We start from the raw sequence: 18,718 nt of genomic DNA, 5'->3' as shown, positions 1-18,718 counted from the left end.
GCCCAAAGTGTTTAAAGTCCCCGCTGGGACGTGCCTGTATCCCCGCCAGCAACGCATCCGGGACCGCGCTCAGCTCCCGGAGCCCGGCTGCTCTAAGGATGGAGAAGAGGGCTCGGAGCTCCTCCAGAGAGGCCCATCGGAGGGGCGGCGGGTCCCCGCACAAGGAGAACAAGAAGCCAAACGCCCAGAAGGGCAGCAGAGGCCGCGGGCGCCGGGAGCAGCCGGCCGTCGGGCGCGCAGAGAGCCCAGCGGAGCCCCGACCGCCGGCAGCCACCGTGGTGGACGTGGATGAAGTCCGGGGCTCTGGCGAGGAGGGCACCGAAGTGGTGGCGCTGCTGGAGAGTGAGCGGCCAGAGGAAGGTACAGAGGGAAGGTTGAGGCCCTGGCAGGGGGATGCGGCCTTTCCCAGTGGTACCCAAGGGATGTTAGGTGAGGGACAATGAGTCACCGCACTGAGGGCGTGGACCTGCTCAGATTCCCAGTTAATGGAAAATGTGAATTAGGACCCACCGACACCCCACCCCACCCCAGTAATGGAGACCAAAATGCATCAGAAGAAATGCAAATATTATCAACTAAACACGTTGTTCTCAGGGGCCAGCCATGGATGAGAGGTGGGAAGGAGTGTGGTCCCCGTTGGGGAACAATCAACATTCCAAGGAACTCCGCAGCTGGTTTTGTGGCTGTGGAAGGGTATATGGGCACCTAATTTAAGTAAAGGCATGCATGAGCTGGTGGTTCTGAGCAACTCTGTAGCTTTTCCTTCTCGCCTCATCCCCACCCCCTCAGACTTGCCTAAAAGCATTTTACACTTTCTTTGGGGTGATCATTCTTTCTAAAAAGTAGGGACACTAGAGCCAAGTAGAGAAAAGCCAGATCTTACATTTAAATCTCAGTGAGCCTGTGATAGTAGTCAGGGCCTTAACCATCTGTCAAATCAGGACAGCAACAGAACCTACCTAAAAGGGTAATTGTGAGGATAAAATGAGTTAAGATAGCCAAAGCACTTTTCACAAAGCCCGGAGGAAAACAAAACATACTCAGAGCAGAATCCTTGCAAGCTAAAGGAGGCAGCTTAGACCAAAGGAGGGCATCCTGGGGAAAGGTGTCTCTTTGGCTTTTGCAGGTAAAGCAATTCTTAGGAACAAATGCATCTGCTTCCAGTTTTTTTTTTTTTTTTTTTATATAGTGACTAGAAGAAACACCTTACACCTTAATTATAGGTGAGGGAAGTTTAAAGGAAGGTAAATAAGGAATAGTGTATTGTACTACTTCCCACTGACTGTGATATTTTAACATTTCCTGACTCCCTACACTGCACTATATGGTGTAGCATTGAAAGCTATGTCTTGAGAAAGATCCAGCAGTTGGGGTGTAGTTTATGTGGACCATGTCAATACTATTTTGCCTAATCGATGTCCTTTCATCAGTCAGAAACTTCTGGTCATTAAAACGTTCTTGGGTTCAATGCTACAGTAACGCTGAGTTTCAAGATCTGTAAGTATTGTGCTTCAGACCACACAAGTCGGGTAGGGAAGGAAGGGAGCCCCCTTTAAGGAGCCCCTATTATACGCCTGGTACACACTAGGTCTTTTACTGAGTGTTGTCATTCCCATGTCACAGATGAGGAAAAAAATGCTGAGAAATTAAATAACTTACCCAAGACCTACAGTTGGGAAGTAGAGAAGCCAGATTCTAGAGTGAGACAGTCTTACTGAAAGCCCATCCTTGCAGGGTGCTGACCCTCATTGCTGGTCAGGGTACCAGCACTGCATCAGCTTGCTACAGCCTTGGGCTGGTAGCTTTACCATGTGGGCCTCGCTCAGTCTCTCCAGCTATAAATGACCAGAGCCCAAGGCCTCCCAAGCAAAGAATGAGTCACAGTAAGTATGAGGCACCCTTGCTGAGCCCAAGTCTGAGAGGTTTCTGTGGCCCCCAGAGGAAAGGGGAAGAGCAGCACCCTCTCCCCATCCTCACTTAGCACCACACTCCTGTCACTGGGCTACCTAAGATTTGGGAGAAACGAAAAGGACCTTCACGCTGCTGAAATGTTGGGGATTCTTGGACTATGTCGTATCTAAAGGCCCTTCCTGCTTTACCATGTCATGTGTCACAGTTCACTTAAACCGAACAAATTGGATATTCAAGGAACTCATTCTAAGAGAATAATATTTTGTGAATCAAGCTTCAAGTCTGGTTTTGAGTATAGATATTAGTTTTCTGTTCACATCACTAAGTCCTGTTTGAAGAAATTTTGAGGACTTTCTTCACTTATAAAATGTAAATTTTGTCTATAGGTACATTTATTTATTTTTACTTACAATGGTTCCCACTGGCAAATGAAATATATTTAAAGACTAGTTAAACATAGCAACAACACTGTTATTGCTCTTAGGGAAGAACATTGTAAAAGCTAATGTGGGAGTTCCCGTCATGGCACAGCGGAAATGAATCCAACTAGGAACCATGAGGTCACGAGTTCGATCCCTGGTCTTGCTCAGTGGGTTAAGGATCTGGCATTGCCGTGAGCTGTGGTATAGGTCAAAGACTCGGCTTGGATCCTGTGTTGCTGTGGCTGTGGGATAGGCCGGCAGTTGTAGCTCCAATTGGACCCCTAGCCTGGGAACCTCCACATGCTGTGGGTGCGGCCCTAAAAAAGCAAAAAACAAAAACAAAAACAAAACTAAAAAACTAATATGATGTTAGTAGGGCTACATCTCTCAAAAACCACATCTCCCAAAGTGGGTTGCATGAGAAATAATGCAATGAATTCACTTGGAGAGAACATTGCTTGGTTAAATGTTTGGTGGATACTAGATTAAACAAGGCTAAGAATGCTTCTTTGCTGCAGAGATTCTCCTAGCTTCAATATGCCAATGAATATTGGGAAGCTCCAGGATTGAGATATAGGAACACAGTATTTCTTAGTCTTATATTGCTCTGGGAATTCTTGCTTTGTGTGCTTAGTGTTCCGTGGGACACCATTTGGGAACCACCATACTCTGGCATTTGGTGCTGAGATTATTTTTGTGTTGATACAGCTTGCATATCTTCCCTCTTCAAATAATCTGCACATTAACTTGATGATGATCTCTCCAGTTATCTTCCAAACTTGGAAATCAAATTTTCAGGAGTTCCCATTGTGGCTCAGCAGGTTAAGAACCCGACTAGTATCCATGTGGGTTTGACCCCTGGCCTCACTCACTGGGTTAAGGATCCAGCATTGCTGTGACCTGTGGCATAGGCTACAGATGCAACTCAGATCCCACGTTGCTGTGGCTGTGGTGTAGGCCGGCAGCTGCAGCTCCGATTGGACCCCTAGCCTGGAAACTCACATATGCTGCAGGTGCAAGCCCTAAAAAGAAAAAAGAAAAATTTCAGGGCTACTGATTGGTTATCCATTTCCTCCCATCTCTTAAATATAGACTTTTCACCATTTCTAGTCTGTAGTCACCTTGAGATTTTAACTCACAAGTAGTATACCTTTGGCCAGTTTTCTAATACCTCGAGATTAAAATTCTCAATATTTCTGTAACTACTGAATTTTAATCATTTTCACTATCCTCTTCTCCTTCCTACATTCAACAACTATGTATGTGTCAAGCATTATTCCAGCCTTGGGGACTTATAAACAAGACAAGACCTCAAGAAGCTTTTGTTCCTAAGATCAACTTTCCCTGATAACATTCCCTTTATCACCCAAGCAACCTGGATGGTCTGTACTCCAGTTCCTTACACCCCTTTTTTAGGCACAAATGGGCTAATATTACCCCATATGGGTGATTTTCAAAGACTATCTAAAGATCTACACCTTAACCCAAAGAAAGGGCTCTCACTGAGGAATTTCAGAATTGGGGCAAGTGGCACATGGGGGAGATAAAACTCTGGACACATGTGGTTTAAATCATGTCAAATAATAGCACTAGACCTGTGAAAAAAATACAGTTCAGTGCTCTTATGTTTATATGGCATTTCATCCTCATGCCAGAGTTAGGAGATGTCCCATCAGATAGTTACTACGAAAATAGTTATGAGGTGGACAGTATGTCCCTAAATAGATGAGGAAATTGGAGGTTGTGTGCCTTGCTTAAGGTCATTTGGACAGAAAATGGTGGAGCCAGAACGGGAACCCAGACCTCTGGATTCTGTGCTTGTTCCAGCATAACCACTATTTCCTTTCCAGGAGCCTGGTCCATCTTCATGGACCAGCCCTTTATGCAGATGGCACCCCAGGTCCTGTGAACTGACCTTGCAGATATCTAGCTCATTCTACTATTTCCAGCAAAGTCTTTAATCTGACCCTGATACCAAGGACTGTGCTAACAAAGTGTTAGTCAGTGAATATGATGACGCTCCAATATAATTATTCTTTGGCTTTTTTTTAAGGTACCAAATCTTCCAGTTTGGGGGCCTGTGAGTGGCTTCTTGTCCTCACATCCCTGCTCTTCATCATCGTGACGTTCCCTTTTTCCATCTGGTTCTGCATAAAGGTGAGATTCCAGGAGGATCCAATAAGTAATTTCCTGGTGCCCCTTGCTGACCACACTATGCCCGGTCTTATTTCTGCATCTTGGCACATGCTGTCTGCTCTGTATGGAATGCCCTCACCTCCACTCACCTTCCACGAGAGTTCTTACTCCTTTATACCTGCTCAGTGGTAACTGTGACGCCTTCCTTGACTCCTCCAGACTGTCACTCCCTACGTTGTGCTCTTGTGTCATCCTATTTTTGCAGCCATTCCAGCACCTATCACATGTATAATATTTGTGGATACCCGATCTCTCCCATTGCCTGGAGAGCCACTGAGGGCAAAAGCTACGTTTAGATCATCTACGCTCTGTTACACAAAGACTGGCCCAGAATAGGTTATGTTGTCCACTCCTGACACTTCCTGGAAACTTCTCAGGCAGAAGTAAAAGGGACTTATGGGGCGCCATTGTTTGTGAAAGATTAAAGGGAGAAAGAACAAGAGCAGGTAGGGAAAGCCTTCAAGAATAATGCAGATCTGACGCCTGGGATGAGAAGGGGAAGGAAGGACTGGACAGAGAGAGCCTGAGACTGTGGGACACCTCCAAGAAAGTCTTGGCCAGCCTGAAAGGGAACTCCAGAGCAGAGTGTGCCTCAGAGATGAGTCTCACAATGGGCAGAAATGGAAACGGCCAGGCCCTTGAATCCCTGCCGTTCTTAGTCACTGGCTGGAGTACCAGGGAAGAGCATGCCTATGGCTGGACCTCTGCAGATGCTGCTGGGGCGGTTGTCAGTTTCACTGTTCATGCAGATTTCACCATTTGGTCCTGGACTTTTCTTTGTGGGAAAATTTTAAACAACTAATTCAATCTTTTACTTCTGGGTCTTTTTCATGTTCCTTTTCTTCTTGAGTCAGTTTTGGTAGTTTATGATTTTCTAGGAATTTGTCCATTTCATCAAAGTTATCTAATTTGTTGGCGTATAGTTGTTCATAGTATTTTCTCATCATCTTTTTTATTTCTGTAAGGAGAGTAATGATGTCTTTCAGCAGCTTAAATCTTCTCTCTTTTGTCTTGGTCAGTCTGGCTAAATATTTGTCTGTTGATCTTTTCAAAGAACCAACTTTTGGTCCAGTTGATTTTCTCTAATGCTTTTCTATTTTCTATTGCATTAATGTAAGTATTAACAAGTTTTTCTTGGTTTTCAAAACAAGAGATTTCTAATACCTAGGATCATTCTCATGCCAAGGTCTTTTGAAGACTTCGTTTTTCTTTCTTAGAGTGATTCAGAATTATTAAATGTCCCCTTAGGTTGTACAGGAGTATGAGAGAGTAATTATATTCCGACTGGGACATCTGCTTCCTGGAAGAGCCAAAGGCCCTGGTGAGAATGACATTTTTTACCCCCCAGAGACTTGCCAATTTCTTCAATCCATGCGTATTTGTAATTTAGCCCACAGATTACATGAAGTAACTTGATTCCTATCTTCGTTTTCTTTTTTTTTTTTTTTTTTTTTTGTCTTTTTGCTATTTCTTTGGGCCGCTTCCGCAGCATATGGAGGTTCCCAGGCTAGGGGTCCAATCAGAGCTGTAGCTGCCGGCCCACGCCAGAGCCACAGTAACGCAGGATCTGAGCCGCGTCTGCAACCTACACCACAGCTCACGACAACGCCGGATCATTAACCCACTGAGCAAGGTCAGGGATCGAACCCGCAACCTCATGGTTCCTAGTCGGATTCGTTAACCACTGCGCCACGACGGGAACTCCCTATCTTCGTTTTCTAATCTACTGCTTGTAACACAGGTTTAAGAAATTCTTTAGGGAGTTCCCATTGTGGCTCAGTGGTTATGAACCTGACGGGTATCTGTGAGGATGTGGGTTTGAGTCCTCGCCCCACTCAGTGGGTTAAGGATCCGGCATTGCTGTGAGCTGTATTGTAGATCACAGATGTATTTCAGATCCTGCGTTGCTGGAAGCTGCAGCTCTGATTCAACCCCTAGCCTGGGAACTTCCATATCCCATAGTTGCAGCCCTGAAAAGCAAAAAGAAAGAAAGAAAGAAAAGAAATTCTTCAGAGAGTATTACGCATTACTACCACGTCATAATGACTGAGAGAGAATAGATGCAGAAAGCCAAATACCAGGGCCAGGCTGGCTGGAGTAGCAAGTAGGCTTAGGACCTATGGCAAGTACTAGTTTGAGTAGATTGTGTATGTGGTCTGAGTCTATGAATTCTCAGGGTGAAACTAAGCTAGTTCAGAATCCAGGGGATCAAACCAAACCATGCCAGACAGGCAAAGTTCAGCATCCAAGTATCAAACTGGCCTTCAGTTAATGGAATCTAAGAAACTTGGGTGGAGCACGTCCTGTGTTTCAGACCTTGTTTAAATATAAGGGATACGAAGATGAATGACATGTGGTCTCTAGGACCTTAAAGTCTTGCAGAGTTGGTGGCCAAGCAGGTTATAGGACACAGGTTGATGTATCATTAGTGTAAAAAGTCAGATGGTTGGGGTTTGAAGATCCAAGCCAGCCAGGAAGACTTGAGAAGGAGTAAAGTCCCTGTGCATATATGAGGAAAGGTCCAAGTTCCAAGTGAGGTCTACAGAGACAGGTAGAGAATAGAAATCAGACGAGGAGACACAAATCAGAGTTTGAAGATTCAGAACCAGCAGATGGGGCCCCACCAAAGCAGAACCAGGCCCTGAAGATGCTGGACAGGGACCACCTTGTTCTGGTTCTAGTTTTCGGCATCTTTCTCATTGGGGCTGAGAAGGGCTAGAAGCTGGGTGGCTTCTCAGAGAGATCATGGTCTCCCTGAGGAGCCGGTGGTTCCAACAAAGCTTTGACTCCTGTAGGAGCCTACAGTGTCCAGTGGGATCTCAAAAAATGTCAATAAATCAATCTAAAAATACTGATTGCACATGGGCCCTATACATTACATTGGATGGGTGAGGACTAACTAGACAACCAGAAGGCTGGTATCATGACATTGCTATTCTGATTACCTGTGGGGCTCACATTTTAAGAAATACCACACGGAGGTTTCTTTAAAACACACATGAATTCAAAAACAATTTTAAAAGCACTTAAAAGGGACAAAGTTAGGCACTACGGCTAACAACAATGCATAAGACACTCTTGTTTTAGAGTTTAAATCTGGTGAAGGAGACAGATATGTAACCCAAGATCGGGATGGATCAGCACAACAACCAAGGTGACCATACAGCTCACTTTGCTGGGGATAATCCCTGTTTGTGCTTGTTGTCCTGGTGTAATAGTGCTTTTAAAATTATCACAACATTGTAAATCAAATATACTCCAATAAAGCTTAAAAAAACACTTGTAAAAAAATTAACAATGACATCCTCCAAAGTGTCTGAGACTGAACAAGAAATTACATGGTAACCTTAGCAATAACAAACACACTATGGGGTAGATGTGGGATGGCTCAGTGGTCTATGTGTAGCTGGAAGCTAAGTAATGCAATGCAGGGTGCAACTGACTACATTTGGTGCCCAAAAAAAGGAACCCCACACACCTGTCATAACTATTCTCCTTTCCTCTCTTCTAGGCCTTTTCTTCTTTTTGCCCTGCTTGGATACCTACCACAAGGTTGACCTTCGTCTCCAAACCTTGGAGATACCCTTTCACGAGGTAAGTAAGGCCATGTGGTGGATTTTACTTTCTCTCTACATTTCCCCTGGCTGAGCTACCAGTTCTAGCTGAGAGAAAAATGACTAATTTTGCTTAAAAGTAGGAAAGCAAAGGATACGGACTACATCAAATTTTAAAACTCCTATACCTCAAAGGACACAATCAACAGAATGAAAAGGCAACCTTCAGAATAGGAAAAAAATTGCAAACGTTATATCTGATAAGAAGTTAATATCCAGAATATGTAAAGAAATTTTATAACTCAACAACAAGAAAGCAAACAATCCAATTAAAAATGGGCAAAAGGCCTTTGTGATGTTTAATTTTATGTGTCAATCTGGCTAAGCCAGGATACTGAACTATTTGGTCAGATACATTTGGATGTTGCTGTTAAGACAGTTTTTTAGATGAGATTAATATTTAAATCAGTTGACTTTGAGTAAAGCAGATTGCCCTCCATATATGGTATATAGCATCTATACCTCAATGCCATTTCTCCAAAGCAGATATATATATGGGCAACAAATACAGGAAAAGATGCTCTACATCACTAATTATTAGAGAAATGCAAATAAAACACAATGAGATACTACCTCACATCTATTATAAAGAAAAAAAAAGGAAAATAGTAAGTGTTTGCAAAGATGTAAAGACATTAGAACCCTTGTATGCTATTGGTAAGAATGTAAAATGGTGCAGCTGCTATATAAGACATGACAGTTCCTCAAAAAATTAAAAATGGAACTACCATATAATTCATCCATTTAACTTTTGGTATGTATCCCAAAGAATTGAAAGCAGAGTAGTGAAGAGATATTTGTATACCTATATTCATAGCATCATTTTTTCATGATGGTCAAAAGGTGGAAGCTATCCACATGCCCATCGGTGGCTGAATAAACAAACTGGGGTATAGTCTTGCAATGGAATAATAATCAGACTTAAAAAGGAATGAAATTCTGACATATACTATAACATGGATCAACCTTGAGAAAATTATGCTAAGTGAAACAAGCCAATCACAAAAAGACAAAAAACGATGTGATTCCATTTATATACGGCATCTAGAGTAGTTAAATTTAGAGACAGAAAGTGAATGGTAGTTGCAGGGGCTGGGATGCGGAGAGAACAGGGAGTTGTTCATTAGGTTTTAATTTTGCAAGATAAAGAGTACTGGAGACTGGGTGCAAAACAATGTGCATGTACTTAACACTGCTGAATTGTACACTCAAAAATGGTTAAGATAGTAAATTTGATGTTATGTGTGTTTTACCACAATTGAAAGTTAAAAGTAGAGACATCTAGACTTTCTTGTTACTAATTCAGATTTATAAGCCTTTCCTAAATTGTTTCCCACTTTCAGTTTGAGGTTCTTTCTCACTCTTTGCTTTGGTAAGTGGAAATGTGAATAAAACTTAGATACTTTTAAAAGGCTAATTTTAGATAATAAATGTAAAAAAGGAATAAAACTGCACCCAATTCCATGACCCATAGAGTTGATATTTTGGAATGTATCCTTTCAGACTTTTCTATATATCTGGTTATATTTCGGACAGGAGTGTGTGGGAGAGAGACATTTATTTCATACCATACATACTATTTTGAAACGTCTTTTTTTCACTCAACAATCTATTATTGTCTTTTCATATGTTAGCTCTGTCTTACCTCTGTTTTAAACAGACACATAGCATTTCATTGGACAGATTTTACTCAATTTACTCAACTGGTTGAGTTTCTATGCAGTTTAGTCAACTAATTCCTTATTGTTGATATTAAGTTATTTCCATTTTTGTTATAATAAGCAATATTGTGAATCACATCCTTGCAACTAAATCCTTAAAATATATCCTTGTGTCTAAAATGACAAAAAATGAAAATGTTGTGCACATACATCTTTTAGGGCTTTTGATATGTGGCACTAAACTGCCCTCCAAGTATACACACAGTACATTAGAGTGCTTGTTTTCCAGAACATGTCTGCTCTTTTAGCAGAGTTTTTTTTTCTGGAGGGGTACGGGTTGGCATCAATTTTCAAAGACCTCATATGCAACCAACCGAATGTTTTCATATAAGAAAATTATTCCTGATTTTTCACAAAAGGATTTACAACAGGATTCTTTAAAAGCATGAGTTCTTTCATGTATTTAATAAAAGCTCCATCATTTTCAAAAACATGCTTACAGTGATTCAAGGGTGAGCCACCTACACACTCTCTTTCTCGCTATCGTCTTAGCTGAGAATATACCCTTTGAACACATGTAGCTCCTCCATCCCTATGTGGGAAAGGAAGCCAAGAATCAGACCTCTCAACCCAAATGTTTTTCTACCTAGGTTGTCACCAAAGATATGTTTGTAATGGAGATAGATGCCATCTGCTACTACCGAATGGAAAATGCCTCTCTTCTCCTAAGCAGTCTTGCTCATGTGTCCAAAGCAGTCCAGTTCCTTGTGCAGACCACCATGAAGCGTCTCCTAGCACATCGATCCCTCACTGAAATTCTCCTGGAGAGGAAGAGCATTGCTCAAGATGTAAAGGTACAGAGATGAAGTAACGCCAAGTATGTCGAAATATCCCCTTTATTCCTTTTTGCATTGGCCTCTTACTGAATTTCCCATGTGCCACACATTTACTATTAAAGGTACCTACCATCCCATAAGGAGCTGACAGTTAAGTAAGAGGTGGCTCAATTGACCCTGAGCCAGTCACTCATCTGTGCTGATTAGTCGGTCACTGCCACACTTTTGCTCTCAACCCTCCCCTGGTGGCCTCAGACTCATTGTAAAGTCCCCACCGAGCAGGAGTTGGTGGGAGTGGAAGTTGGCAGGGAGGGTAGGTGGGGCTGGACAGGAGGGGGTGGTGGGATACAAAGAGATAAAGAATGGATCCTGAGACCTTACTCTCTAGGGAAATGAGCAAAGTTATATAATGGTGAGTTCACCTAAGACTTTCAGGTGAAAAGGGGTAAGATGTCATAAACCCCTACATGATTTAATTCCCCAATCAACCGTCTAGGTTTGATTGAGTTGGAATGAAGGAGAGAAAAGCAAGAGCTGTCTCACAAGCAGCCTCATCTAGCCCGCAGGCAGTGAGCTCAGCAACCTCACCTACACCAGATGCCCACCATGACAAGGTGGCAAAGGTATTCAGAAGACATAAGAACAAAGCAGGATTCCGGACAGCTGGCTGGTCAGCTGGCTCTTACCCCCGGTGACAGAGCCTGTCACTAAGGCCACGGGACACCCAGGTTCAGAACTGAGTTAGGACGTTATGAATCATGTCCAGCTGAAGAGGGACCTCCAAGAGAAGGAACTAAGGGTGGCCTGAATGTGCTTGATGAGGAGGATTGCGCTTGATGGGGCCTGAACAGACACAGCTGAGAAAATGAAGTGACTTGTCCAATTCGTTACCCGTGTTAGCATCCTAATGGAAAGGGGAAGGACTCAAAAAATAGGAGAAGCTGAAAAGAGAATAAATTAGAATAAGAGATAGAGGGGAATTGCTGCTCTGGAATTTAAAATCCACTCACGGCCGCTCCCCTCTGTCCTCCTCCTGCCTCTCTTCCTGTTCATCCCTCCCTTCCAAAGGATAAAGGGTAAGAGCCAAATGCTTGACACTCAAGCTTGCCCTTGTTATACTGAATTGTAATGTATGTATTTGTGCATTTGTCTTCCCAGACCATGAACTCCAAAATGTCAGGGGTCATATTTTATTCATCTTTCTGTCTTCAGTACCTGGCACAGGGCTATCACATGGCAACCAGATACTGGTTGTTTTTTTGGGGGGCGGGGGTGGATGAGTGAAAAAATGACCTAACTGTTGCAGCCTCACCTCTTGCCAGCCTTCCCCCAGTGTATCTAAAACTCCAGCCTATTTAGTGTTTCTCCAGGGTTGAGCACTTTCATGCTATCACACCTCCTCTTGGGCTGTTCCTCTGCACTGAATACTGGCCTTTTCCCCACAGGCAAAATCGTCTTCTTTAAGATGCCTCCTCCTCCTTTTTCAACATTCCTTCCTCTCATCAATTCTCCAACCACCCCAAATTAGTCTTTTCAAGGTTCCCAATGCTCGAAGCTAACTCTTTATCTAGCCACTAAGAAATCATCAGAAATAGGTCAAAAGGAGAAAGAGCATGACCCATGTGGGGAGCTCCATGCCCTGTTCCACCTTCCTTCCAGAACCCACAGTCCATTTTTTTCCCACTCCTGGGATGCGGAGATGGGGGAGATGAGGGCCACCACCAGGAAGGAAGTAAAAGCACCTGTAAATGAATATTATATGGAAGAGAATAAATGTCACATGAGAGATTAAAGGCTCTGGTCCTCTAGTAAATGATTTTGAAAAAAAAAATGTAACAAATTCACCACTGTTACTTCCTACTGCTTTTGTAACAAAGTGCCACAGATTTGGTGGCTTAAACCACCACCAATTTAATCTCTTACAGTTTTTGTTTGTTTGTGGCCCCACCCATGGCATATGGAGGTTCCCAGGCTAGGGGTCAAAGTGGAGCTGCAGCTGCTGGCCTACACCACAGCCACAGCAACGCAGGATCCGAGCCACGTCTGTGACCTACACCACAGCTCACGGCAACACCAGATCCTTAACCCACTGAGCGAGGCCAGGGATCAAACCCACATCCTCACAGATACTATGTCTGGTTCTTAATCGGCTGAACCACAATGAGAACTCCATAAAAGGACACCTGCAGTTGTATTTAGGGCCCTCGGGGAAGATCCAGCATAAGCTCCCCATCTTAAGAACCTTGAACTTAATCACATCTGCAAAGTATCTTTGGGGGAACAGTCACAGGTTCCAGGGACTAGGACAGGGATGTCTTTAGGAGCCATTAGTCAGCTGACTTTACTGCCTTTAATTCCACAGACATTTATTGGGGGGCATTGTGCAAGTTAAACAACCTTCTCTAAGGCGCTCTGATGCTAAAACAGGGCAGTACATAATGACCCTTCAGAAGAAATGTGCTTTCTCCGTGTAGACAATGGCCGTCAGTGCAGAGGGGAGCTTTCCTCCCGCCCAGAGGCTCTCACTGACATCCCTACTCTTGCCTCCACAGGTTGCCTTGGATGCAGTGACCTGTATTTGGGGAATCAAAGTGGAGAGAACAGAAATGTGGGTAGGAAATTAACCAGAAAGAACAATATAAGAGGAAATATTATGATTTTATTTCAAAATTTCTATTTGAAAAACTATTTTCATTGAATGAGTACTGTGGTCATAATAGTGTAAACTTGGAAGAAAAAATGTACTTATTATTTCATAGCCATAACCCAACCACTGTAACATCTGGGCAAATTACTTTCATATTTTCTCTCTATGGATTTAATTTTTTTTTTTTTTTTAGGGCTGCACCCCTGGCATCTGGAGGTTCCCAGGCTAGGGACTGAAAGCCAGCCACAATTGCGACCTATGCTGTAGCTGTAGCAACACAGATCTTTTAACCCACTGCAGTGGGCTGGGGATTGAATCACGCCTCTGCAGTGATCCAAGCTGCTGCAGTCAGAGTCTTAACCCACTGTGCCATAGCAGGAACTCCAGATTAAACATTTTTTTTTCTTTTTACTGCCACACCTTCAACATATATAAGTGCCCAGGCCAGGTGTCAAATTTGGGCTGCAGCTGCTGGCCCACTACAGCCACAGCAACACCAGATCCAAGCCCCATCCCCATCTGCAACCCATGCTGCAGCTTGCAGTAATGCCAGATCCTTCCTCCACTGAGCAAGGCCAGGGGTCAAACCTGCATCCTCACAGACGCTATGTTGGCTCCTTAACTTGCTGAGCCACAATGGGAACTCCAGGAGTTAAACATTTTTGAAGCTAAAAATCATATAACCTAAAACTCACCATTTTTAACAATTTTAAATTACAATTCAGTGGTTTTTAGTATATTCAGAGTAATGCAACCACCACTGCCATCTAACTGCAGAATATTTTCATTATCCTCCAAAGAAAGTCTGCATCCATTAAGCAGGAATTCCTCATTGCCTATTCAACCCCAGCCCCTGACAACCACTAATCTACTCTCTGTCTCTCTGGATTTGGCTATTCTGGAAATTTAATAGAAATATAGCTACATATTTAGTTTTCTGAGGAAGCTCCATACTGTTTTCCACAGTGGCTGTACCAATTTACATTCCCACCAACAGTGTGATAGCGTTCCCTTTTCTCTACACCCTCTCCAGCATTTATTTGTTGACTTGTTAATCATGGTCATTCTGACTGGTGTGAGGTGTACCTCACTGTAGTTTTGGTTTGCATTTTTCTAGTAATTAGTGAAGTTGAGCATTTTTTCATGTGTCTACTGGCCATCCATGTGTCTTCTTTGGAGAAATGTCTATTTAGGTCTCCTGCCAATTTTTCCATTTGGTTGTTTTTTTTTGTTGTTAAGTTGTCTAAGTTTGTATATTTTGCAGATTAGGCCCTTGTCAGCTGCATCGTTTGCAAAGATTTTTTTCCCATTTTGTGGGTTGTCTTTGTTTTTTTAATGGTTTCCTTTGCTACGTAAAAGCTTTTGAGTTTAATTAGGTCCCAAAAACTAAATATAGAACTACTATATGATCTAGCAATCCACACCTGGGCATATACCCAGGCAAAAGTTTCATTCAAAAAGATACACGCACCCCTATGTTCAATGCAGCACTAGTTGAAATAACCAAGACATGGAAACAACCTAAATGTCCATCATCAGATGAATGGATTAAGAAGATGTGGTACACAGAGTTCCCATCGTGGCTCAGCGGAAATGAATCTGACTAGCATCCATGAAGACACAAGCTTGATCACTGGCCTTGCTCCATGGGTTAAGGATCGGATGTTGCTGTGAGCTGTGGTGTAGGCCAAGGGCTATAGCTCCAATCTGACCCCTAGCTTGGGAAACTCTATATGCCACACATGCAGCCCTAAAAAGGTCCCAAAAATGGAATACTACTCAACCATAAAAAAGAACAAAATAATGCCATTTGCAGCAACATAGATGCAACTAGAGATTCTCATGGCAAGTGAAGTCAGAAAGAGAAAGACAAATGCCATATGATATCACATATGTGGAATCCAATATATGGCACAAAGGAACCTATCTACAAAACAGAAACAGACTCACAGACATAGAGAACAGACTTGTGGTTGCCAAGGGGAAGAGAGAAAGAAGGGGGATGTACTGGGAGATTGGGGTTGGTAGATGCAAACTATTACATTTAGAATGAATAAGCAATGAGGTCCTACTGTATAGCACAGAGAACTATATCCAGTCTCTTGGGGTAGACTATAACGGAAGATAAAATGAAAAAAAAAAAGTATATGTATGCATGACTGGGTCACTATGCTCTATAGCATAAATTGACTCAACATTGTAAATCAAACATATCCTAATAAAAATTAAATTTGATTACAAAATAAAAATACAAAAAAATTAATTTATAGATATTAGAAAAAATTACATAATACATGGCCTTCTGTGTCTGGCTTGTTTCACTTACCATAATGTTTTCAGGGTTCATACAAAGTGAAGCATGAATCAGTGCTTCATTCCTAAATAATATTCCAGTGTGTGGCTATACCACATTTTGTTTATCTGCTCATCAGCTGATGGACATTTGGGTTACTTCCACTTTGGGGCTATTATGAATCACGCTGCAATGAACACTCATGTGCAAATTTTTGTGTGGACATGTTTTTAGTTCTCTTGGGTATAGACATAGGAATGGAATTACTGGATCATACAGTAACTCCATATTTAACTTTCTGAGGAACAGCCAAAGTGTTTTCTATCTATTATAGTTACAAACAGAGGGAAAATGCAATTTCGTATCTTTTATGCAATACATTAAGTATTGTTCCTAGTTGGTCAGTTCTACTCTTTTCAAAATCACTTCTTTTATAAACTTAGATGACTTCCCTCGTTATTAATAGCCTGGCTCTCCAAGGCTGTTTTTCATGATTCAAATTTAATAGCTAGGATTTAGATGAAACTTTCTGTAGGAAAATCATCATAGTACATCAATACAATTCTTTTTTAATTGTAAAGAGAAAACTCTGCTAGAGCATCAGTGATAATAAAAATCTGCATGTGGGGCACTGACCCTTGAGACACTTCTCTGCTTGCTGTCTGCACAGAAGTCTAGGGAGGCATAAGCTGGTAAATCAGAATGTGCTGTGCATTGTGACGTGTTGTAGAGAGGTGGTAGGTCTATCTGAAAGCGGGCTGCTAAGAGCAGTGCCACATACCATCCTAGCCACGTGCTTTCTCTTTCAGTAAGGACGTGAGGCTGCCGGCCGGGCTGCAGCACTCGCTGGCGGTGGAAGCCGAAGCACAGAGACAGGCCAGAGTGCGGGTGAGCCAGCCCTGAGCAGGCCGTTCTCCCGCCCGGCTGTTCTTTGAGGAGCTCCGGGGGATCCGAGGCCTGCTCAGGAACAACACTTCCCTTTTGCTCCTGACCTACTCATCCGGGCGCTGTGGGGAGGGGCTGGCTTGGGTCCACACCACTCAATTAAAACGGCTCTCTTAGAGTGTGTTAATAGCCTCCTTGCCGCCCAGCGCAGCATCTCTCTTCTTTGGTAGCGGTGAGCTCTTCCTCGTCTTTGAGTCTTGCCTTCACTCTCTCTCCCTGAAGGCACTTCCCTGCCCTCCACCCCTCTTCTCCTCCACTGGCATCGTTCCCTGGGTAATATCAATCACCTGCCCCCTTTAGGTGAAGGACACCCAGATCTGTATCCCTAGCTCTGCACCAGCTCTGGAGGGATGGCCATGACCAGAGCCCAATCCCCTCAACGCCAGAGCCGAGAGAAGGCTGTGCTGCTCGGAGCCACTGCTCTGGCGTGCCAGTGAGAAGCAAAAACGGGGCTGCCGGCAGCCCCTGAGGGTGGAGGTGTGGGTGGGAAGGTGTGTTGGCTGGAGGAAAATGAGAGCTAGAGGGGAGGTGGATTTCTCTCAAAGAACAGAAAGTAGAAGACAAACCCCTAACTACCTAAGAGGGTGGAAAACTTTGGAGCGCTGGTGGAGGCAGAAGGGAGGAAGGTGGCCCTCTGGGCAGAGCTGCTTCTAGGTCTCTGACTCTAGCCCTCTTTGCTCATTTTCAGCGGACATTTGGGTGGCAAGCTGGGTGCTTTTTCTTCTGAAATGCTTACCTAAATTGGGTGTTATTCTTTCAAGATTCCATGTCTTTGCCTGGAATGCTGGCCAACCTCCTCTCTATATGGCAAAATCCTACTAATCTTTCAAGACCCGCCAGACATAATAGCTCTCCTAACACTTCATCTGGACGTGTCAAGGCCCCTGACAAGTTCCACCCTAAACTGCAATGGATAGCAGGATCTCCTTCCCGAGATCAAGATCCCTGAGAAAAGGTCTGCTCGCCTCTGCGTAGCAGCACCTGTCACACAGTAGATAACTAGAGCTTCTTTGTTAAGTCCCGGTAAATAGGATTAAAACTTCATGGAGCCAAGAAGAAAAAAAATCCCTTTGCTTTTCTTCATACCTGTTGTCTAGATGATTGCTGCGGAGGGGGAAAAGGCTGCATCCGAATCCCTGAGGATGGCAGCCGAGATTCTATCAGGCACTCCAGCCGCTGTTCAGCTTCGATACCTCCACACCCTTCAGTCCTTGTCCACAGAGAAACCTTCCACCGTGGTTTTACCTTTGCCGTTTGACTTGCTAAATGTCCTGTCTTCTCCAAGCAATAGAACTCAAGGAAGCATCCCCTTCCCAAATCCTTCCAAACATGTTGAGCCACTGAATCCTAAAAAGAAAGACTCTCCCATGTTATAGGAGAAGGAAAAAAGATAATGTGACTGCAAAGAGGGCTGCCATATAATTGCCACATCCCTGTGCGAGGCCCTCTGTCCTCACTTCCTGCCCTTTCTTTGGTTGCCATGTGGAATGTCCTTGGAATGCACAAAGTCACCATGCAACAACATACATGAAAGACAGTGAAATCATGTCATGACAGAGAAGCCACATGACATGTGTAGCTGGATCATCTAATCTGAGTAATTGGGGAAAGAGCCTTAGCCTGCATTCTACTTTGGAAAGAATTTTGAGTCTATATATGGCTAAATTTTGACTTCTGAAGATGTAGTTCAAATGTCCTTTTCACCCTCTGGCCCCTCTGGGAAGGTTTCTGCTGCTCCCACAGCCCTTTCCACGTGCCCCATCATGTGCTTATCAAACACCGTTGTAATCTTGTACGTAAGGTGCAGGCTTTCTCCAGCTACACTGCAAACTCAAAGGCACCCCCACCACACTCAATCCTGTACACTCCACCCCAAGTTATGTGCACCTACCCTGAGAGTTGCACCACAGTGACACTTAAATGTTTCAGTGTTTCTGAGTGAATGAAAGAAAAAGGAGATGTACTTGGGCTAGATATAAAATGTATACCTATTAAAGAATTGAAAACGAATTATTTTTATAGCGACTCCTTTTTGGAGCGGGGGGCACACGCGAGGCTTATGGGTTTCCAGGCTAGGGGTCAAATCTGAACTGCAGCTGCCAGCCTACACCACAGCCACAGCAACATGGGATCCGAGCCACATCTGCAACCTACACTGCAGCTCACAGCAATGCCAAATCCTTAACCCACTGA

The 18,718-nt window shown here is 43.5% G+C and overlaps 2 protein-coding genes across 8 annotated transcripts in view; one reads left to right on the top strand and one right to left on the bottom strand.

Annotated features, from left to right (window-relative positions):
* Positions 1–18,718, bottom strand: part of TDRD5 (tudor domain containing 5) — a 126,589-nt gene that overhangs the window by 100,964 nt on the left and 6,907 nt on the right. The gene's annotated exons all lie outside the window — the stretch shown is intronic.
* NPHS2 (NPHS2 stomatin family member, podocin) lies at positions 39–18,535 on the top strand. Of its 6 annotated transcripts, none has more exons than XR_002335953.2 (8): positions 39–360; positions 4,387–4,490; positions 5,778–5,850; positions 8,041–8,123; positions 10,455–10,658; positions 13,193–13,252; positions 16,390–16,468; positions 17,623–18,535. XR_002335953.2 is itself a non-coding variant. In XM_003130341.5 (8 exons), exons 1-8 carry the CDS (start codon positions 99–101, stop codon positions 17,899–17,901), a joined length of 1,140 nt encoding a protein of 379 aa, XP_003130389.3. In that variant the 5' UTR covers positions 39–98; the 3' UTR covers positions 17,902–18,535. The 6 variants fall into 6 exon arrangements, 2 of the variants coding, with proteins under 2 accessions (XP_003130389.3, XP_020919400.2); XM_003130341.5 differs by having other exon boundaries at positions 13,193–13,248; XR_002335954.2 differs by lacking the exon at positions 13,193–13,252.

Source organism: Sus scrofa, chromosome 9 (genome assembly GCF_054392235.1).
Source record: "Sus scrofa isolate SSC_HxYL_T2T_F1_AM1 chromosome 9, Sscrofa_HxYL_maternal_Yorkshire_Landrace_v2.0, whole genome shotgun sequence".
Lineage (NCBI taxonomy): Eukaryota > Metazoa > Chordata > Mammalia > Artiodactyla > Suidae > Sus > Sus scrofa.
This window is presented reverse-complemented; position numbering and strand designations above follow the sequence as displayed.